This window comes from Salmo trutta, chromosome 1 (assembly GCF_901001165.1).
Source record: "Salmo trutta chromosome 1, fSalTru1.1, whole genome shotgun sequence".
NCBI classification, from domain to species: Eukaryota; Metazoa; Chordata; class Actinopteri; order Salmoniformes; family Salmonidae; genus Salmo; species Salmo trutta.
Genome location: NC_042957.1, coordinates 64,976,018 through 64,993,517, shown reverse-complemented (window position 1 = coordinate 64,993,517; position 17,500 = coordinate 64,976,018). Strand labels below are relative to the sequence as shown.

The following is a 17,500-nucleotide window of genomic DNA, read 5'->3' as shown; positions in this document are numbered from 1 at the left end:
GATATTAGGGAGAGTCATAAGTCAAATATTGAATATTCACCTCTTCAGTTCCTCTCCTTATCCAAGACTGTATAATTTATCCTCATAAATGTGCTTCTGAAATGATAAGAGAACAATAAAAAAGTGTTTTTACAAAACAATGCTATGAAAACGAGCGGGAGAGGAAGAGAGGGAGCTAGAGAGAGACGGAGAGAGAAGATGAAAAGAAAAGATCTGTGGCTTGTCGGCTCTTCATCCCTGGGACACTTTGACAGGTGGAGAGGTAGAGTGTGACAAATCCCTCGTTTCGCCCTCTCCCCTCTTTGGCTTTGAGAAATACCTAGATTGCAGCATGGTGTCCATTGCTTTCAGCCTATAGAGTTGGCTACCATTTTGATCTGTGACTTTGAGTGTCATTATCAAATGAACAGTACTTAGACATATTCTGTGCTGATCTGATTCTCCCCTTGTTCACTGTTAATAAATCTGTTGACTGCCGAGGCCCTCAGCTGCCTTGCATCGGCCTACATCTCTATCTGACAGTAATGGCCGTGTTCCACGCTATTAGCCTGCCTGTCACAGGCCATTAACCCTGCTAGTGGCTCACTGCTACGCTAACCCACAGCAACAGCTACCGCAAACAAAACGCTAACCCACAGCAACACCTGGGAGAGCCAGACAGCCGCCCAGGCAACAGCATTTACCCAGGCTACCACTAATTTGCTTAAACAGTCATTACCCTGCTAGCAGCTCACTGCTAACAAATCGCTAACTCAAAGCAACAGCTGGGAATAGCCAGCAAGCCACCCAGGCAACAGCAGTTATCCAGGCTACCTCTAACTCACTAAAACAGCCATTACCATGCTAGCGGCTTGATGCTAACAAACCTCTAACTCTAAGCAACCAGCCGTGAGATCACTCCACATGTTAGTTCTGTTCGGTTATAAATAACAGGGTAAAAACTGACGGACAACTATAAAAGACAGCTGAACAGACAAAGACATCTTTCCACCAGCACAAGTATATAGACCCCAATTTGGGTGAAGTATCCTCCTTCCCTCTGAACATTCCATCTTTATTTCTAGGCAGGAAGTTAAGTGATGCGGGTAATAAACTGTTCAACTGTTCAGCCTGCGGCTATGGAACCCTGACCTGTTCACCGGACATGCTACCTGTCCCAGACTTGCTGTTTTCAACTCTCTAGAGACAGCAGGAGCGGTAGAGATACTCTCAATGATCTGCTATGAAAAGCCAACTGACATTTACTCCTAAGGTGCTGACTTGTTGCACCCTCAACAACTACTGTGATTATTATTATTTGACCATGCTGGTCATTTATGAACATTTGAATATCTTGGCCATGTTCTGTTATAATCTCCACCCGGCACAGCCAGAAGAGGACTGGCCACCCCTCATTGCCTGGTTCCTCTCTAGGTTTCTTCCTAGGTTTTGGCCTTTCTATGGAGTTTTTCCTAGCCACCGTGCTTCTACACCTGCATTGCTTGCTGTTTGGGGTTTTAGGCCGGGTTTCTGTACAGCACTTTGATATATCAGCTGATGTATAAAGGGCTATATAAATACATTTGATTTGATTTGATTAAACCACGTCTCTCCAATGTTATCAGTGACTGCCACCATGTGATTGCCTTTGCTTTACTCAGAACATTCCAAGCTTAATTGCCTCCACCATATACATTCCTCCTACAGATAACCACTAACTGCTGGTGTAGAAACCAGACTATGGCCCTTCTCATTTCCATAGGAGACCTGATTATTAAAAATATTTCAAGTTTAGGAGTCAGAACCCATCAGTTCTAAACCACGCAGAACAGATGACAGCTAGAGTCTGTTGAGACCTTCACCTTCACTAGGGGGACGTTGTCTCTATGAGCACTGATCTAAGGTCAGTTGTTCAGTGCATTTCCGGCCTAATGGTTAAGGTTTGGATTTGGAGAATGTTGTTGATAATCTCTCTGTCTGTAAATCATCAGCACATGCAGACTAGTGGTTAGATTACTGTCAGCCGAGTTCTTGTGTAGAAATGGATTTGAGGCAAGAAGGATGGTAAAGCTAACAGAAAGATAACGTTAACCCTCTTGAAACCTCAGATATTTAAGAGGAAAACGTGATCACCTTTCAGAAATAATTCTAATAGACTTCTGAGTAAACTAAAAGAATGTTTTTTTTAAGGATCTGTTTTTGGAAACAATTTTATGCAACATTGAACCTATGAACAGACATGTTGATATGTTTAGTATATCAAGCAATATATACAGTAGACCATATATGGATATGTAGGCCATATGGTTTAAATGAATCCATTTAGATGGGAGGTCATTTAAAAAACTGAATACATTCTATTGACCTAAACATCAGCGCAATAAAGCAATTAAAAAGAAGCACAGGTGCCTCAGCCACCCCAGTGGAACAGCTGCCATGGGAATATTAATGCTTATGTAATATGTTGGTTGATTTAATTACTGATATCATATTGCAATCTGCTGCAGTCATCAGCCTCATCTCTGATGACGCAACCCAGAGTGTTACTGTGTTAATGAATTTGGGGGATTGGTGGTGTGGAATCTATGGATGTGTTCTATACCAGATCATCTGACCAGTGTAGGGAAGCTGAGAATAGCAGTAGGAGAAAGGTGTGTTTTTCTATTGGTGGCCATGCTGCGTTTGGCATCAATGCATGATTTAGGTGAGAGGTCAGAGGTACAACATCTGGGTATCTCAAGTTAGGATTTAGCTGATATCGGAAGTCAGAGAAGGGGCACTGAGTTCCTGTCTTTAATTAGGCCCACGCTCTATTTAGTGGAATTGCACCCCTATCTAAAGCATGGAGGAATCATTTAGTCCCTGTGTCAGTGGATCTGCCTCTAGTGTTATCAGCTGATAGCGATTATAACCAGTATAGTTTCAAGTTGTATTAGTCGTATGTACAGGATACACATGGTATACACCGTCCAATGAAATGTTTACTTGCAGGTTTCTTCTCAACAATGCAACAACAATAAGAAATAATAAAAGATAAGAATAACAACATAAAGAAACTGGCTCAGTAAAATAGATGTTTTACAAGTATAATACAAGAAGGCGTCATTTATAGTCCTATATTTACACATGTTTTGGGGAAGGGGGGATTGGGAGTAAGTGACATTATACAGTATATAGTGTATATATATTGCCAGTTTAGCTTGTTGCTGTTTTGGCCTTAGCAGGTCTATTCCCTCCTCTATTCTTATCTTGAGGTGTGAGGACTGAAGAGATCACAGGAAGCTCAGTCTCAGACATACACCACTCTGTTTATAGACCTGTTGACATAGTGTGGAACTGAAAACATCACACTTTTCCTCATGAGAAATATATACACTAAATATAAAAGATTTAAATGAAGGACTGTGAAGAACACTGATTCCCAATACACACACACACACACACACACACACACACACACACACACACACACACACACACACACACACACACACACACACACACACACATCCCCAGGCTCTGGAGAGAACACTTCAACACTTCACCTGGCAGTGTACTCTGTGCTTCTATAGCAGTCAGTCCTCTTCGTTCTCACTCCACATCCCAGTAGATTGGGCACTGAGTCAATGTTCTTCTCTATTGGGTTTATCCCTCTCTATATCCCTCTCCATGGGATGCTTCCAGTCCCAAACCTCTCTCTGTGCATAGTTGGTTAGAGTCTCTCTACTGTAAGTGTCCATGTATCATCACTCTCTGTGTAATGATTGCTGTCCTCTCCATGGGATTCTTCCAGTCCCAAGCCTCTTTCTCTATGTAATTACCGTATGAGCCCCTCTGTTTTTATTGTATTTATTAGGGATCCCATTAGTTCCTGCCAAGGCAGCAGCTACTCTTCCTGGGGTCCAAACACATTAAGGCACTTACATCACACATAAAACTAAAGATAAAGTAGTACATCATATAACATTATTACACCACTATATATCTACAACACAACATGTATAACAGCACCATACAACAATATTACAATGTACGTGAGTGTAGAGCGTTATCATGTGTATGTGTGCGTCTGTGCCTGTGTGTGTGTCTCTTCACAGTCCCCACTGTTCCATAAGGTGTATTTTTATCTGTTTTTTGAAATCTGATTCTACTGCTTTCAGTTACCTGATGTGGAATAGAGTTCCATGTAGGCATGACTCTATGTAGTACTGTTTGCCTCCCATAGTCTGTTTTGTACTTTGGGATTGTGAAGAGACCTTTGATGGCATGTCTTGTGGGGTATGCATGGGTGTCCAAGCTGTGTGCCAGTAGTTTAAACAGACACCTCGGTGCATTCAGCATTGCAACACTTCTTACAAAAAACAAGTAGTGATGAAGTCAATCTCTCCTTCCCTTTAAGCCATGAGAGATTTACATGCATATTAATGTTAGCTCTCCATGTACATTGAAGGGCCAGCCGTGCTACCCTGTTCTGAAACAATTGTAATTTTCCTAAGTCTCTCTTTGTGACACCTGACCACACGACTGAACAGTAGTCCAGATACGACAAACTAGGGCCTGTAGAACCTGCCTTGTTGATAGTGCTGTTACGAAGGTAGAGCAGTGCTTTATTATGGACAGACTTCTCCCCATCTTAGCTACTGTTGTGTCAACATGTTTTGACCATGTTAAGTGTCCCTGTTTGGTACTCCTTGCTACTGTATTTAGTATCTCTCTGTGTTGAAGTGCCCCTGTTTGGTACTCCTTGCTACTGTATTTAGTATCTCTCTGTGTTGAAGTGCCCCTGTTTGGTACTCCTTGCTACTGTATTTAGTATCTCTCTGTGTTGAAGTGCCCCTGTTTGGTAAACCTTGCTACTGTATTTAGTATCTCTCTGTGTTGAAGTGCCCCTGTTTGGTAATCCTTGCTACTGTATTTAGTATATCTCTGTGTTGAAGTGCCCCTGTTTGGTAATCCTTGCTACTGTATTTAGTATCTCTCTGTGTTGAAGTGCCCCTGTTTGGTAATCCTTGCTACTGTATTTAGTATATCTCTGTGTTGAAGTGCCCCTGTTTGGTAATCCTTGCTACTGTATTTAGTATCTCTCTGTGTTGAAGTGCCCCTGTTTGGTAATCCTTGCTACTGTATTTAGTATCTCTCTGTGTTGAAGTGCCCCTGTTTGGTAATCCTTGCTACTGTATTTAGTATATCTCTGTGTTGAAGTGCCCCTGTTTGGTAATCCTTGCTACTGTATTTAGTATCTCTCTGTGTTGAAGTGCCCCTGTTTGGTACTCCTTGCTACTGTATTTAGTATCTCTCTGTGTTGAAGTGCCCCTGTTTGGTAATCCTTGCTACTGTATTTAGTATATCTCTGTGTTGAAGTGCCCCTGTTTGGTAATCCTTGCTACTGTATTTAGTAACTCTCTGTGTTGAAGTGCCCCTGTTTGGTAAACCTTGCTACTGTAATTAGTATCGCTCTGTGTTGAAGTGCCCCTGTTTGGTAATCCTTGCTACTGTATTTAGTATATCTCTGTGTTGAAGTGCCCCTGTTTGGTAATCCTTGCTACTGTATTTAGTATCTCTCTGTGTTGAAGTGTCCCTGTTTGGTAAACCTTGCTACTGTATTTAGTATATCTCTGTGTTGAAGTGCCCCTGTTTGGTAATCCTTGCTACTGTATTTAGTATCTCTCTGTGTTGAAGTGTCCCTGTTTGGTAATCCTTGCTACTGTATTTAGTATATCTCTGTGTTGAAGTGCCCCTGTGTGGCTCTACCATGGCAAGTGTCTCCCAGCCTATTTACTGTCATTATCTGTCATCAACCACCACCCCTGCCAGGAGATCGCTCTAGAAGGATTACTTTATCCTATCCCAGGTATTCCTTAAAGAGGTGGGGTTTCAGGTGTCTCCGGAAGGTGGTGATTGACTCCGCTGTCCTAGCGTCGTGAGGGAGTTTACATACACTAAGTTTACATTCACTAAATTGACTGTGCCTTTAAACAGATTGGAAAATTACAGAAAATGATGCCATGATTTTAGAAGCTTCTGACAGGCTAATTTACATAATTTGAGTCAATTGGAGGTGTACCTGTGGATGTATTTTAAGGCCTACCTTCAAACTCAGTGCATCTTTGCTTGACATCATTGGAATATCAAAAGAAATCAGCCAAGACCCCAGAAAAGATATTGTAGACCTCCGCAAGTCTGGTTCATCCTTGGGAGCAATTTCCAAACACCTGAAGGTACCACGTTCATCTGTACAAACAATAGTACGCAAGTATAAACACCATGGGACCACGCAGCCGTCATACCGCTCAGGAAGGAGACGCGTTCTGTCTTCTAGAGATGAACGTACTTTGGTGCGAAAAGTGTAAATCAATCCCAGAACAACAGCAAAGGACCTTGTGAAGATTCTGGAGGAAACAGGTACAAAAGTATCTATATCCACAGTAAAACGAGTCCTATATCGACATAACCTGAAAGGCCGCTCAGCAAGGAAGAAGCCACTACTCCAAAACCGCCATAAAAAAAGCCATACTATGGTTTGCATCTGCACATGGGGACAAAGATCATACTTTTTGGAGAAATGTCCACTGGTCAGATGAAACAAAAATAGAACTGTTTGGCCATAATGACCATCGTTATGTTTGGAGGAAAAAGGGAGACTTGCAAGCCGGAGAACACCATCCCAATCGTGAAGCATGGGGGTGGCAGCATCATGTTGTGGGGGTTCTTTGCTGCAGGAGGGACTAGTGCACTTCACAAAATAGATGGCATCATGAGGCAGGAAAAAGATGTGGATATATTGAAGCAACATCTCAAGACATCAGTCAGGAAGTTATAGCTTGGTCGCAAATGGGTCTTCCAAGGAGCAAGGAGGTCTACAAACCTGACTGTTACACCAGCTCTGTCAGGAGGAATGGGCCAAAATTCACCCAACTTATTGTGGGAAGCTTGTGGAAGGCTACCAAAAACGTTTGACCCAAGTTAAACAATTTAAAGGCAATGCTACCAAATGAGTGTATGTAAACTTCTGTAATGACTGTCGTAGCGAGGGGACCAAAGTGCAGCGTGTTGAGTGCTCATAATGACTTTTTATTTTAACACAGAACACTACAGAAAATAACAAAAGCAAAAAGCAAAAACGATCAGCTCACAGTTCTGTCAGGTACATAGACTAAACAGAATACAACTACCCACAAACACAGGTGGAAAAAAACCCTACTTAAATATGATCTCCAATTAGAGACAACGAGGACCAGCTGCCTCTAATTGGAGATCATCCCCCCCAAAACAACATAGAAATAGAAAACTAGAACTAAACATAGATATAGAAAACATAGAAAAACACAAAACACCCCCTGTCACACCCTGACCAACTCTACCACAGAAAATAACATCTTACTATGGTCAGGAAGTGACAACTTCTGACCCACTGGGAATGTGATGAAAGAAATAAAAGCTGAAATAAATAATTCTCTCTACTATTATTCTGACATTTCACATTCTTAAAATAAAGTGGTGATCCTAACTGACCAAAGACAGGGAATTCTTACTAGGATTAAATGTCAGGAATTGTGAAAAACTGAGTTTAAATTTATTTGGATAAGGTGTATGTAAAACCTCCGACTTCAACTGTAAGCAATAGTACGATTTTAAGCAAAGTTTGTCTCGATGCTGCCTGTTGTCACGCCTGCTCCCGCTCCCCCTCTCTGGTGCTTGAGGGCGCCAGGCAGCCCATCATTACGCACCCCTGTCACCATCGTTACACGCATCAGCGCTTCATGGGACTCACCTGGACTCTATTACTTTACTGATTGCCTCCCTTATATCTGTCACTTCCTCAGTTTCCTCAGTTTCTTCCCCGTGTCTGCATTAACGTTGTTTATTCCCCCTGTCCAGACACTGTTCTTGTTTTGTTATATGTCTGTTTATCCATTAAATCTTCACTCCCTGTACTTGCTTCTCGTCTCCCAGCGTCTATCCTCACACTTGCAGCATGATCTATTTTCTTGCACATACATATGAAAGACAGTTGTTGGTCTGAGCTGGTCTCTGGAGCCGCTGTGCTGAGCCGGAGGAGCGTGTATCAATCCTTCATTGCGATTCAGTGATTCATTGCGGCCAGAAGTTCAAAACAAAATAATGATGTCTCTTGAGTCAGTTACCCTTTTACTGCAGTGGGCTGAATCAGGGTCACACAGTGTTTCTTGGTAGTCTTAAATAAATCTACTTTGAAACAAAAGTATACACCTCACACACATGGTTATGGACTTAAAAAAATAAGACACCTGTACCATGTCAGATATAGACCTGAAATGTATTACATTTTGAGTTTGCATCCCAATATTACACTTTATTTACATCACAGAAGACTGAAATCTAACAAAACCGTTTGACAGAGAAACACTAGATTTTTTATGTGTTTTTTTAAATAATGATTAATTATGAAATTCTGAAAAATATTAATAACATTCCACCAATGAGGCCACTAGATGACGATTTGGTCATTTGACTGAAGGAAATGGCTACAAGAGTTAAAAAATTATTAATTGTTTGCGAACTACACATCACTACCACAGATTTCCCTGCTATCACTTTGTTCACAGGGATCTGCCACTTCAGTGGTGGCTGTTCGGACATTCTTATCACTTGCTTTGCTGATTCGAAGAGACATTCTCTTGTGTTCCAGCACAACGTTGCACGGAGTGCAAAACAATTTCTCCCAACTTTCATGTAAAACATTTGTAAATAATTTTGCACGGTCTTTATTTGTGATTTTTGTTCTGCCTGTCAGTCGTAATCTGTCAGTCATCAACCATCAGCTTCACACAATGACGGGGGAAAACTGGTTTGATTGGGCTGTTTTCTGCTGTAACAGTGGTCGAAATTGCAAACCCTCTTTTGATTGGACCTTTTTATGCGATGAAAGTGTGCTGATTGGTCATAATGTGTGAATTGCTTGGTTTTGCATTAAGTTATGCGATCGCAGAATCCTGGAGAGAGTGCTAGAGTGGATAGCCTGAGATTTTGACCTCTGTAGGCCTATCTCTTAGTTCAACACCTCTTCCTCCCGCCTCTGCTCTGTTATGATAGAAAATAGACAGTCAGACTTGTCAAGCAGAGGAAACTCTCACAGCAGCAGTAGATTTACTTTGACAGACCAAGTTTGACTTTCTGTCCATTGCTATGCACTGCTCCAGTGGTGTCTCCCTGGCTCAGTGCTGTAGTGGCTAACAGCTAGTGGTGGAAGGCTGCCTGGCTTCTCCTATTCACTACAGTCTTGGCTATCATGGAGAAAGCCCTTTTTTAATGTAGTCAATTTTCTGCCTTTTTCTTCAGATTCGTTTTTATATCTCAAGTAGTATGATTATTATTAACCAATGGAAAACCTCCTGAGAGAAGTTGAAAGCAGAGGAAAATAATATGGCCCTGATGATTGCATGAAAGACTAGAACCATCCAACACCCACACATCTTCTCCTACGTGCTATGGTGAAGAAAACACACAGAGTCATAATTATGTAATACCAGTGTGTGTGTGTGTGTGTTTGCACACTTGGTGTGTGTGTACTGTTTGTGATTTTTGAATGATCTTCCTTCATCTTGGTAACAGTGGGACTCATTAGAAAACACATGCTGCACAACAATGACTGATTCCTCTGTTGCTGACATCACAAATAAACCCCAAAGACCAAGAGAGGAGAAGAAAAGGGAGGAAGGACGGTAGAGAAGAAAAGAATGAGACTGTGATGGAGATGGAGGGAGATAAAGAAATAACTAGATGGAGAATATATACAGTATTCCCTTACATGTTGGCCAGAGAGTGTTTGTTTCAAACAGAGATAGAGTACATGGAGAGAGAGCCTACTGCATACTTAATAGTTGTTTCAAGTTGTATTAGTCGTATGTACAGGATACACATGGTATACAGTGTATAACAAAATGCTTACTTGCAGGTTCCTTCTCAACAATGCAACAACAATAAGACATAATAAAAGATAAGAATAGGGACATGAGGTAGATGGGTCAGTAGAATAGAAGTAAGAGATATTAGCATACATTACAACCACTGTAGCTTAGCCTTCAGCCCTCCCAACCCACCATAACAAATACATGGTAGCTTAGCCTTCAGCCCTCCTAACCCACCATAAACTATACATGGTAGCTTAGCCTTCAGCCCTCCTAACCCACCATAACAAATACATGGTAGCTTAGCCTTCAGCCCTCCTAACCCACCATAACAAATACATGGTAGCTTAGCCTTCAGCCCTCCTAACCCACCATAACAAATACATGGTAGCTTAGCCTTCAGCCCTCCTAACCCACCATAACAAATACATGGTAGCTTAGCCTTCAGCCCTCCTAACCCACCATAACAAATACATGGTAGCTTAGCCTTCAGCTCTCCCAACCCACCATAACCAATACATGGTAGCTTAGCCTTCAGCCCTCCTAACCCACCATAACAAATACATGGTAGCTTAGCCTTCAGCCCTCCTAACCCACCATAACAAATACATGGTAGCTTAGCCTTCAGCCCTCCTAACCCACCATAACAAATACATGGTATTGTAGCTTAGCCTTCAGCTCTCCCAACCCACCATAACCAATACATGGTAGCTTAGCCTTCAGCCCTCCTAACCCACCATAACCAATACATGGTAGCTTAGCCTTCAGCCCTCCTAACCCACCATAACAAATACATGGTAGCTTAGCCTTCAGCCCTCCTAACCCACCATAAACTATAAATGGTATTGTAGCTTAGCCTTCAGCCCTCCTAACCCACCATAACCAATACATGGTATTGTAGCTTAGCCTTCAGCCCTCCTAACCCCCCATAACCTACAAATGGTATTGTAGCTTAGCCTTCAGCCCTCCTAACCCACCATAACCTATAAATGGTATTGTAGCTTAGCCTTCAGCCAATCCCAACCCACCATAACCAATACATGGTAGCTTAGCCTTCAGCCCTCCTAACCCACCATAAACTATAAATGGTATTGTAGCTTAGCCTTCAGCCCTCCTAACCCACCATAAACATGTGTTGCTCATGAAATGTTAATTAATGTTATGAGGTCAGTCTATTCAGATGTGAGATTATTTTCTTAGCCAGACTGTGATATAATCAGAGATAGCTTCTGCACTCACACTGTTGCTTGGATTCCTTACATTTTCAGGGGAGTAGAGGGTGAGAAAGAGAGAGTTGTAGAGAGCGAGAGAGAAAGAAAGCAAGGGAAGCAGTGAAGCAGGGGAAGAGACAACAATAACTAAACTAAATGTGTGTGGCAGAGAGAGAGAGAGAGAGAGAGCGTGAGAGACCTTGGGTGAATACCGCTGTGGGTCTTGATTCCATACCAACACGAAATTATTATATTAGTCAGAATTTAGTAAAATCAAGCTAATCTTCTCCTGAGGACTTCACTGTGGACCCGAGGTTTGTCTCTCCCAGTCAGAAGAGAGAGCGTGTGTGTTTGCGTGTGCGTGCGTGTTTGCTTGTGCATCTATGCGTGTGTGTGTGTGTGTGTGTGTGTGTGTGTGTGTGTGCATGAGCATTATTGTGTGCATGCGTGTCTGCATGCATGCATGTCTGTATGTGTGTGTGTGTGTGTGTGTCTGTGTGGCTGGCTGTGGGAGGTAGCTGAGTTCTATTCCTCCAGGAGTGAAGAACAATAGCAGTAGCTGTAATCAGGACACAGTTAGTTGGGAGTAATTACTCAGCCAGAGCTCAGCCTGTGAGATGAGCTCTGGTGCTGTAATGAATAGGCCAATGTGTCATTGTGTGGGTTCATAATCCTCCCTAGCTCTCAGGACACAAGGGTGGAGGGTGGAGGTTGGATGGTGGAGAGTGGACGAGAGGCACTGTGTGTGATCATGAACTGTGTGTGGGGTGGTGGAAGGGTGGGGTGTAGAGTGTGTGTGTGTGTGTGTGTGTGTGTGTGTGTGTGTGTGTGTGTGTGTGTGTGTGTGTGTGTGTGTGTGTGTGTGTGTGTGTACAGTATCCATGTGTGTATGCCTCCAGTGCCAACCTCCTGCTCGGCCGTATGGTGTGTGGGTACTGAGCATGTGTGCGACCTGGACTTCTCCTCACCCTAGCCTGCTCCTTGAATCTGCTCTCCCTAATCTTAACACTAACCTTATGTCTCTCGCAAAGCTCAAACATAACCTAAACACGTTAACGTTTATGCTTCTAAACGTTTTAATCCCACGTAATTGAGTGATAAGCAACCAAGCTAATGGTTCAGTGTTAGAGGTCTAGACTATGTTCTACACTACCAGAGGCATTTAACCTGGTCAAAGACAAGATCACGTTATATTTTCTCTCACCAAAGCTTGAAGCTGTTGCTGCATTGTCTGAGGAGGTTACAGAGTCAATGCACTGTGGTTAGTTACCGTTAGCAGATTCAGTAGCCTTCTCCCAGATCTGTTTGTTTTTGGCATGACAATGACCATAGGAGCTGGAGAGACAGTAAAGACAGATCAGGAACCAGGCTAGATAATCAGTACTTTATTATGGTAAATAATGTGGAATGCATGTTGCAATGACTTGAAAGAATTGTCAATCATTCGTTTTTACCAGTAAGAAACTGCTAACAACCGAGAACTGCCAGCTAACTTTCTAGCACAAAAAGTCAACCACTCGTGGCAAAAGTAAGAATTGCAACTGAAGCCGAAAATACACAATCAAAGAGGAAAATAATTAGCGATTTTTATTAAATAGAGGCATACTAACACAAAAGAAATGTGACACAGTGTGTAAATGATAACAAGTGCAGGACATTAAGACATTGATGAAAATGCTGGTAAATCATATGGTCTACCCATTCCTCTTTTCTCTTGACATTGTGACCCTGCACCTGTAGAAGTTTGCTGGATATTCATACGCATCTTCTGTGCTCCTTTGCTCCCCTGTTGACAGTGGAGGTAGGGAGGTAGGGAGGTAGAGAGGTAGGGAGGTAGGGAGGGAGAGATAACAAGATAGGTTCACACACACACACACATACTACCTGCCCTAGAAACGTCAGTCTGACTCAGTGTTTGTCATCCTGTTGTTGTTATAGAAGTAGAGGAGAGGTGTTTAAACCACTGAATACAGGAGTCTGACTACCTGACATGTTTTCATCTCTCTAGACCTCTTGTAGTGACCCGCTGTATGACTTGTTTTAACCCAAATGGATGCTTTGTTTTGTCGACTTTTCTGTTTGTCTAGACTGGTATACTATTGAACTACAGCAAAATAACCTGTTTCACTGAATGTACTTCGTTATCAAATGTTTGGTAGCCTGGTCCCAGATCTGTTTGTGTTGTCTTGCCAACTGCTATGGTCAATGTCATGCCAAACTACTAAACCACAGGTGTTGGATACAGCACAAAAAGATCTTGGATCATGCTAAGTGTTTGGTATTTGGACCAATCAACTGGTTGATACCAGTTAGTTGATCCTAGCATGTGCACAATTAAAGAACGTTAGACCTGTCTGCATTCCTTTAGTTAGACACTATCTGAGAGGCACAGTTCTGCATGACAGCTTAGCTCAAATCCACCTGAATGTGAGGGGTAGAATTCCCAGACCCTTATCCTAGGTTCCTGGCATCTGAACTGTACTTTTACTTTAGTCCACATTGACCTTAGAGACCCTTCCTGTTGTTTTGTATTATTATCCTTCCAGACACAGGAGCGCTTATTACTCCATGTAAATACTTAGGCATTCAGATCAGGCAGAGTGAAGTGTGTCAGCTCCAATTGCCGACCACGGCAGAACACACACACACACACACACACACACACACACACACACACACACACACACACACAGGACAGGACAGGACAGGACAGGACAGGACAGGACAGGACAGGACAGGACAGGACAGGACAGGACAGGACAGGACAGGACAGGACAGGACAGGACAGGACAAGACAAGACAAGACAAGACAAGACAAGACAAGACAAGACAAGACAAGACAAGACAAGACAAGACAAGACAAGACAAGACAAGACAAGACAAGACAAGACAAGACAAGACAAGACAAGACAAGACAAGACAAGACAAGACAAGACAAGACAAGACAAGACCTTGAAAGATACACACAGTAGGTGCCAGACTGGGATTGTTCCACAGGGAACTTGTTTAACTGATAAAAAACACCAGAGGTGGTGAGAAGTGATTCAAGAGACTGTTATCTGTTAATGAACAATAATAAAGTAGCTTTCTTCAGTTTGGGTCTGTTTGTGTTGACTCAGGTGACATTTATTAGAGTTTAGATCAGCATGCTAGCCTGTACCCTCACACTGCTCCCTGTCTGATACAGTGAAGGAAAAAAGTATTTGATCCCCTGCTGATTTTGTACTTTTGCCCACCTCGTGGAGTTGCAATGACCATGAGAACGGTGAGGAATCAGCCCAGAACTACACGGGAGGATCTTGTCAATGATCTCAAGGATGATGGGACCATAGTCACCAAGAAAATAATTGGAAACACACTACGCCGTGAAGGACTGAAATCCTGCAGCGCCCGCAAGGTCCCCCTGCTCAAGAAAGCACATATATATGCCCGTCTGAAGTTTGCCAATGAACATCTGAATGATTCAGAGGACAACTGGGTGAAAGTGTTGTGGTCAGATGAGACCAAAATGGAGCTCTTTGGCATCAACTCAACTCAACTCGCCGTGTTTGGATGAGGAGGAATGCTGCCAATGACCCCAAGAACACCATCCCCACGTCAAACATGGAGGTGGAAACATTATGCTTTGGGAGTGTTTTTCTGCTAAGGGGACAGGACAACTTCACCGCATCAAAGGGACGATGGACGGGGCCATGTACCGTCAAATCTTGGGTGAGAACCTCCTTCCCTCAGCCAGGGCATTGAAAATGGGTCGTGGATGGGTATTCCAGCATGACAATGACCCAAAACACACGGCCAAGGCAACAAAGGAGTGGCTCAAGAAGAAGCACATTAAGGTCCTGGAGTGGCCTAGCCAGTCTCCAGACCTTAATCCCATAAAAAATCTGTGGCGGGAGCTGAAGGTTCGAGTTGCCAAACGTCAGCCTCGAAACCTTAATGACTTGGAGAATATCTGCAAAGAGGAGTGGGACAAAATCCCTCCTGAGATGTGTGCAAACCTGGTGGCCAACTACAAGAAATGTCTGACCTCTGTGATTGCCAACAAGGGTTTTGCCACCAAGTACTAAGTCATGTTTTGCAGAGGGGTCAAATACTTATTTCCCTCATTAAAATGCAAATCAATTCATATCATTTTTGACATGCGTTTTTCTGGATTTTTTTGTTATTCTGTCTCTCACTGTTCAAATAAACCTACCATTAAAATTATAGACTGATAATTTCTTTGTCAGTGGGCAAACGTACAAAATCAGCAGGGGATCAAATACTTTTTTCCCTCACTGTAGATAGATGCTATGTACAGACACCTACAGAGAGATGAACCTGGGGAAGAGTCCCCTAAGCAAGTTGTTCACAAACACAAACAGAGCCCCAGGACCAAAACACAATTAGACCCAACCAAATAATGAGAAAACACAAAGGTAATTACTTGACACATTGGAAAGAATTAACAAAAAGAAGAAGAGAAAACTAGAATGCTATTTTGCCCTAAACAGAGAGTAAACACTGGCAGAATATATATATTTTCTTTTACCCCTTTTTCTCCCCAGTTGGTAGCCGGTCCCGGCCGGCTGCGACAGAGCCTGGACTTGAACCAGGATCTCTAGTGGTACAACTAGCACTGCGATGCAGAGTCTTAGACCACTGCGCCCCTCAGTGGCAGAATATCTGACCACTGTGACTGACCCAAAATTAAGGAAAACTTGAGGAGGGATTGAGAATTGGAGGGAAGGAGAATGGAGGGGAGGGGAGGGTAGAGAGGGAAGCATGGAGGGAGAGAGGAAAGCTTTGACTTCGTACAGACTCAGTGAGCATAGCCTTGCTATTGAGAGAGGCCGCGGTTGGCAGACCTGGCTCTCAAGAGAAGACAGGCTATGTGCACACTGCCCACAAAATGAGGTGGAAACTGAGCTGCACTTCCTAACCTCCTGCCAAATATATGACCATATTAGAGTACCAGTGCAGTACCAAGATTTGTGACCTGTTGCCAGAGGAAAAGGTCAACCAGTGAAGAACAAACACCATTGTAAATAAAACCCATATTTATGTAATTTATTTTCCCTTCAGTTCTTTAACTATTTGCACATCGCTACAACACTGTATATAGCCATAATATGACATTTGAAATGTCTCCATTCCTTTGGAACTTTGTGAGTGTAATGTTTACTGTTCATTTTTTATTGTTTTTTTTCACTTTTGTTTATTATCTACTTCACTTGCTTTGGCAATGTTAACATGTTTCCCATGCCAATAAATCCCTTTGAATTGAAGAGAGAAAGAGAGAGCAAGAGGAGACGTATTCCCAGTGGTAATCTCTGGCTGTACTGGCCCTGTCTGTCTGAGAGGTTTGGTCAGCATCCTTACACAAGGATCTGGAAATAGAAGTGTTAGCATTCACATGTAATCCTGTTGGGAGGCTAAACCATTACTTTCCCATGGACTTTTATGTCTATCCAACACAAACAAGAAAGCAGGGTCAGTGGTATGATGAATGTGGACACGGATACTGCATGAAAGGAAATGTGCTACAGTAGTAGGATACAGATGTAGGATCTTAATGTGATCACCCTGTAGTTGTGGGAAATTATCCGAGGTTTAAAAAGGCTTCTACAGTTTTATATTTCCACTTTAAAAGTTCAGACTTTATTTGCCCTAACAAAAATGTTATCAACCCCTATAGAAATGTCCATTAATTATAATCCACACAATACTTTAAATGTCCTGTTGCTGCAGGATTATTCTCCTGCTGTGAAAAACTGGTCAAATTAAGATCCTACATTTGTATAGGGATATCTTGCAGCCGCGTTGGCTTATGTAACGTGATAAGAAGAGGTTCCTGTAGTGTGTGTGCATGCATATTGCTGTGGACGTGCAAGTGTGTGCTCGTGCATGCGTGCAGACAGACAGACAGAGAGTGTCTGGGGCCCGACCGGCGAGAGGGAGCTGACCTATTCATCAGACTGGAGGCGCAGACAGCCTAGTGTGAAATGTCACCACCAGGGAGGGGGCCATGGGAGGGCTGAGAGAGAGAGAGAGATTGAGAGAGAAAGATTGAGAGAGATTGAGAGAGAGAGAGTGAGAGAGAGAGAGCGAGAGAGAGAGAGAGAGAGAGAGAGAGAGATTGAGAGAGAGAGAGAGAGAGAGAGAGAGAGAGAGAGATTGAGAGAGAGAGAGAGATAGAGAGAGGAGAGAGAGATTGAGAGAGAGAGAGATTGAGAGAGAGAGAGAGAGAGAGAGAGAAAGAAAGAGAGAGAGAGAGAGAAAGAAAGAGAGAGAGAGAGATTGAGAGAGAGAGAGTGAGAGAGAGAGATTGAGAGAGAGTGAGAGATTGAGAGAGAGAGATTGAGAGAGAGAGAGAGAGAGAGAGAGAGAGAGAGATTGAGAGAGAGAGGAGTGAGAGAGAGAGAGAGATTGAGAGAGAGAGAG

The 17,500-nt window shown here is 42.8% G+C and overlaps 1 protein-coding gene across 1 annotated transcript in view; it reads left to right on the top strand.

The window, feature by feature from the left end:
* LOC115197362 (protein kinase C alpha type-like) overlaps positions 1 to 12,882 on the top strand; it is a 109,453-nt gene extending 96,571 nt beyond the window's left edge. The window contains exon 4 of the mRNA XM_029758831.1: positions 12,874 to 12,882. Within this exon, the coding sequence (XP_029614691.1) occupies positions 12,874 to 12,882 (9 nt within the window). The remainder of the gene's footprint in view (positions 1 to 12,873) is intronic.
* The last annotated feature ends 4,618 nt before the right edge of the window (positions 12,883 to 17,500 follow it).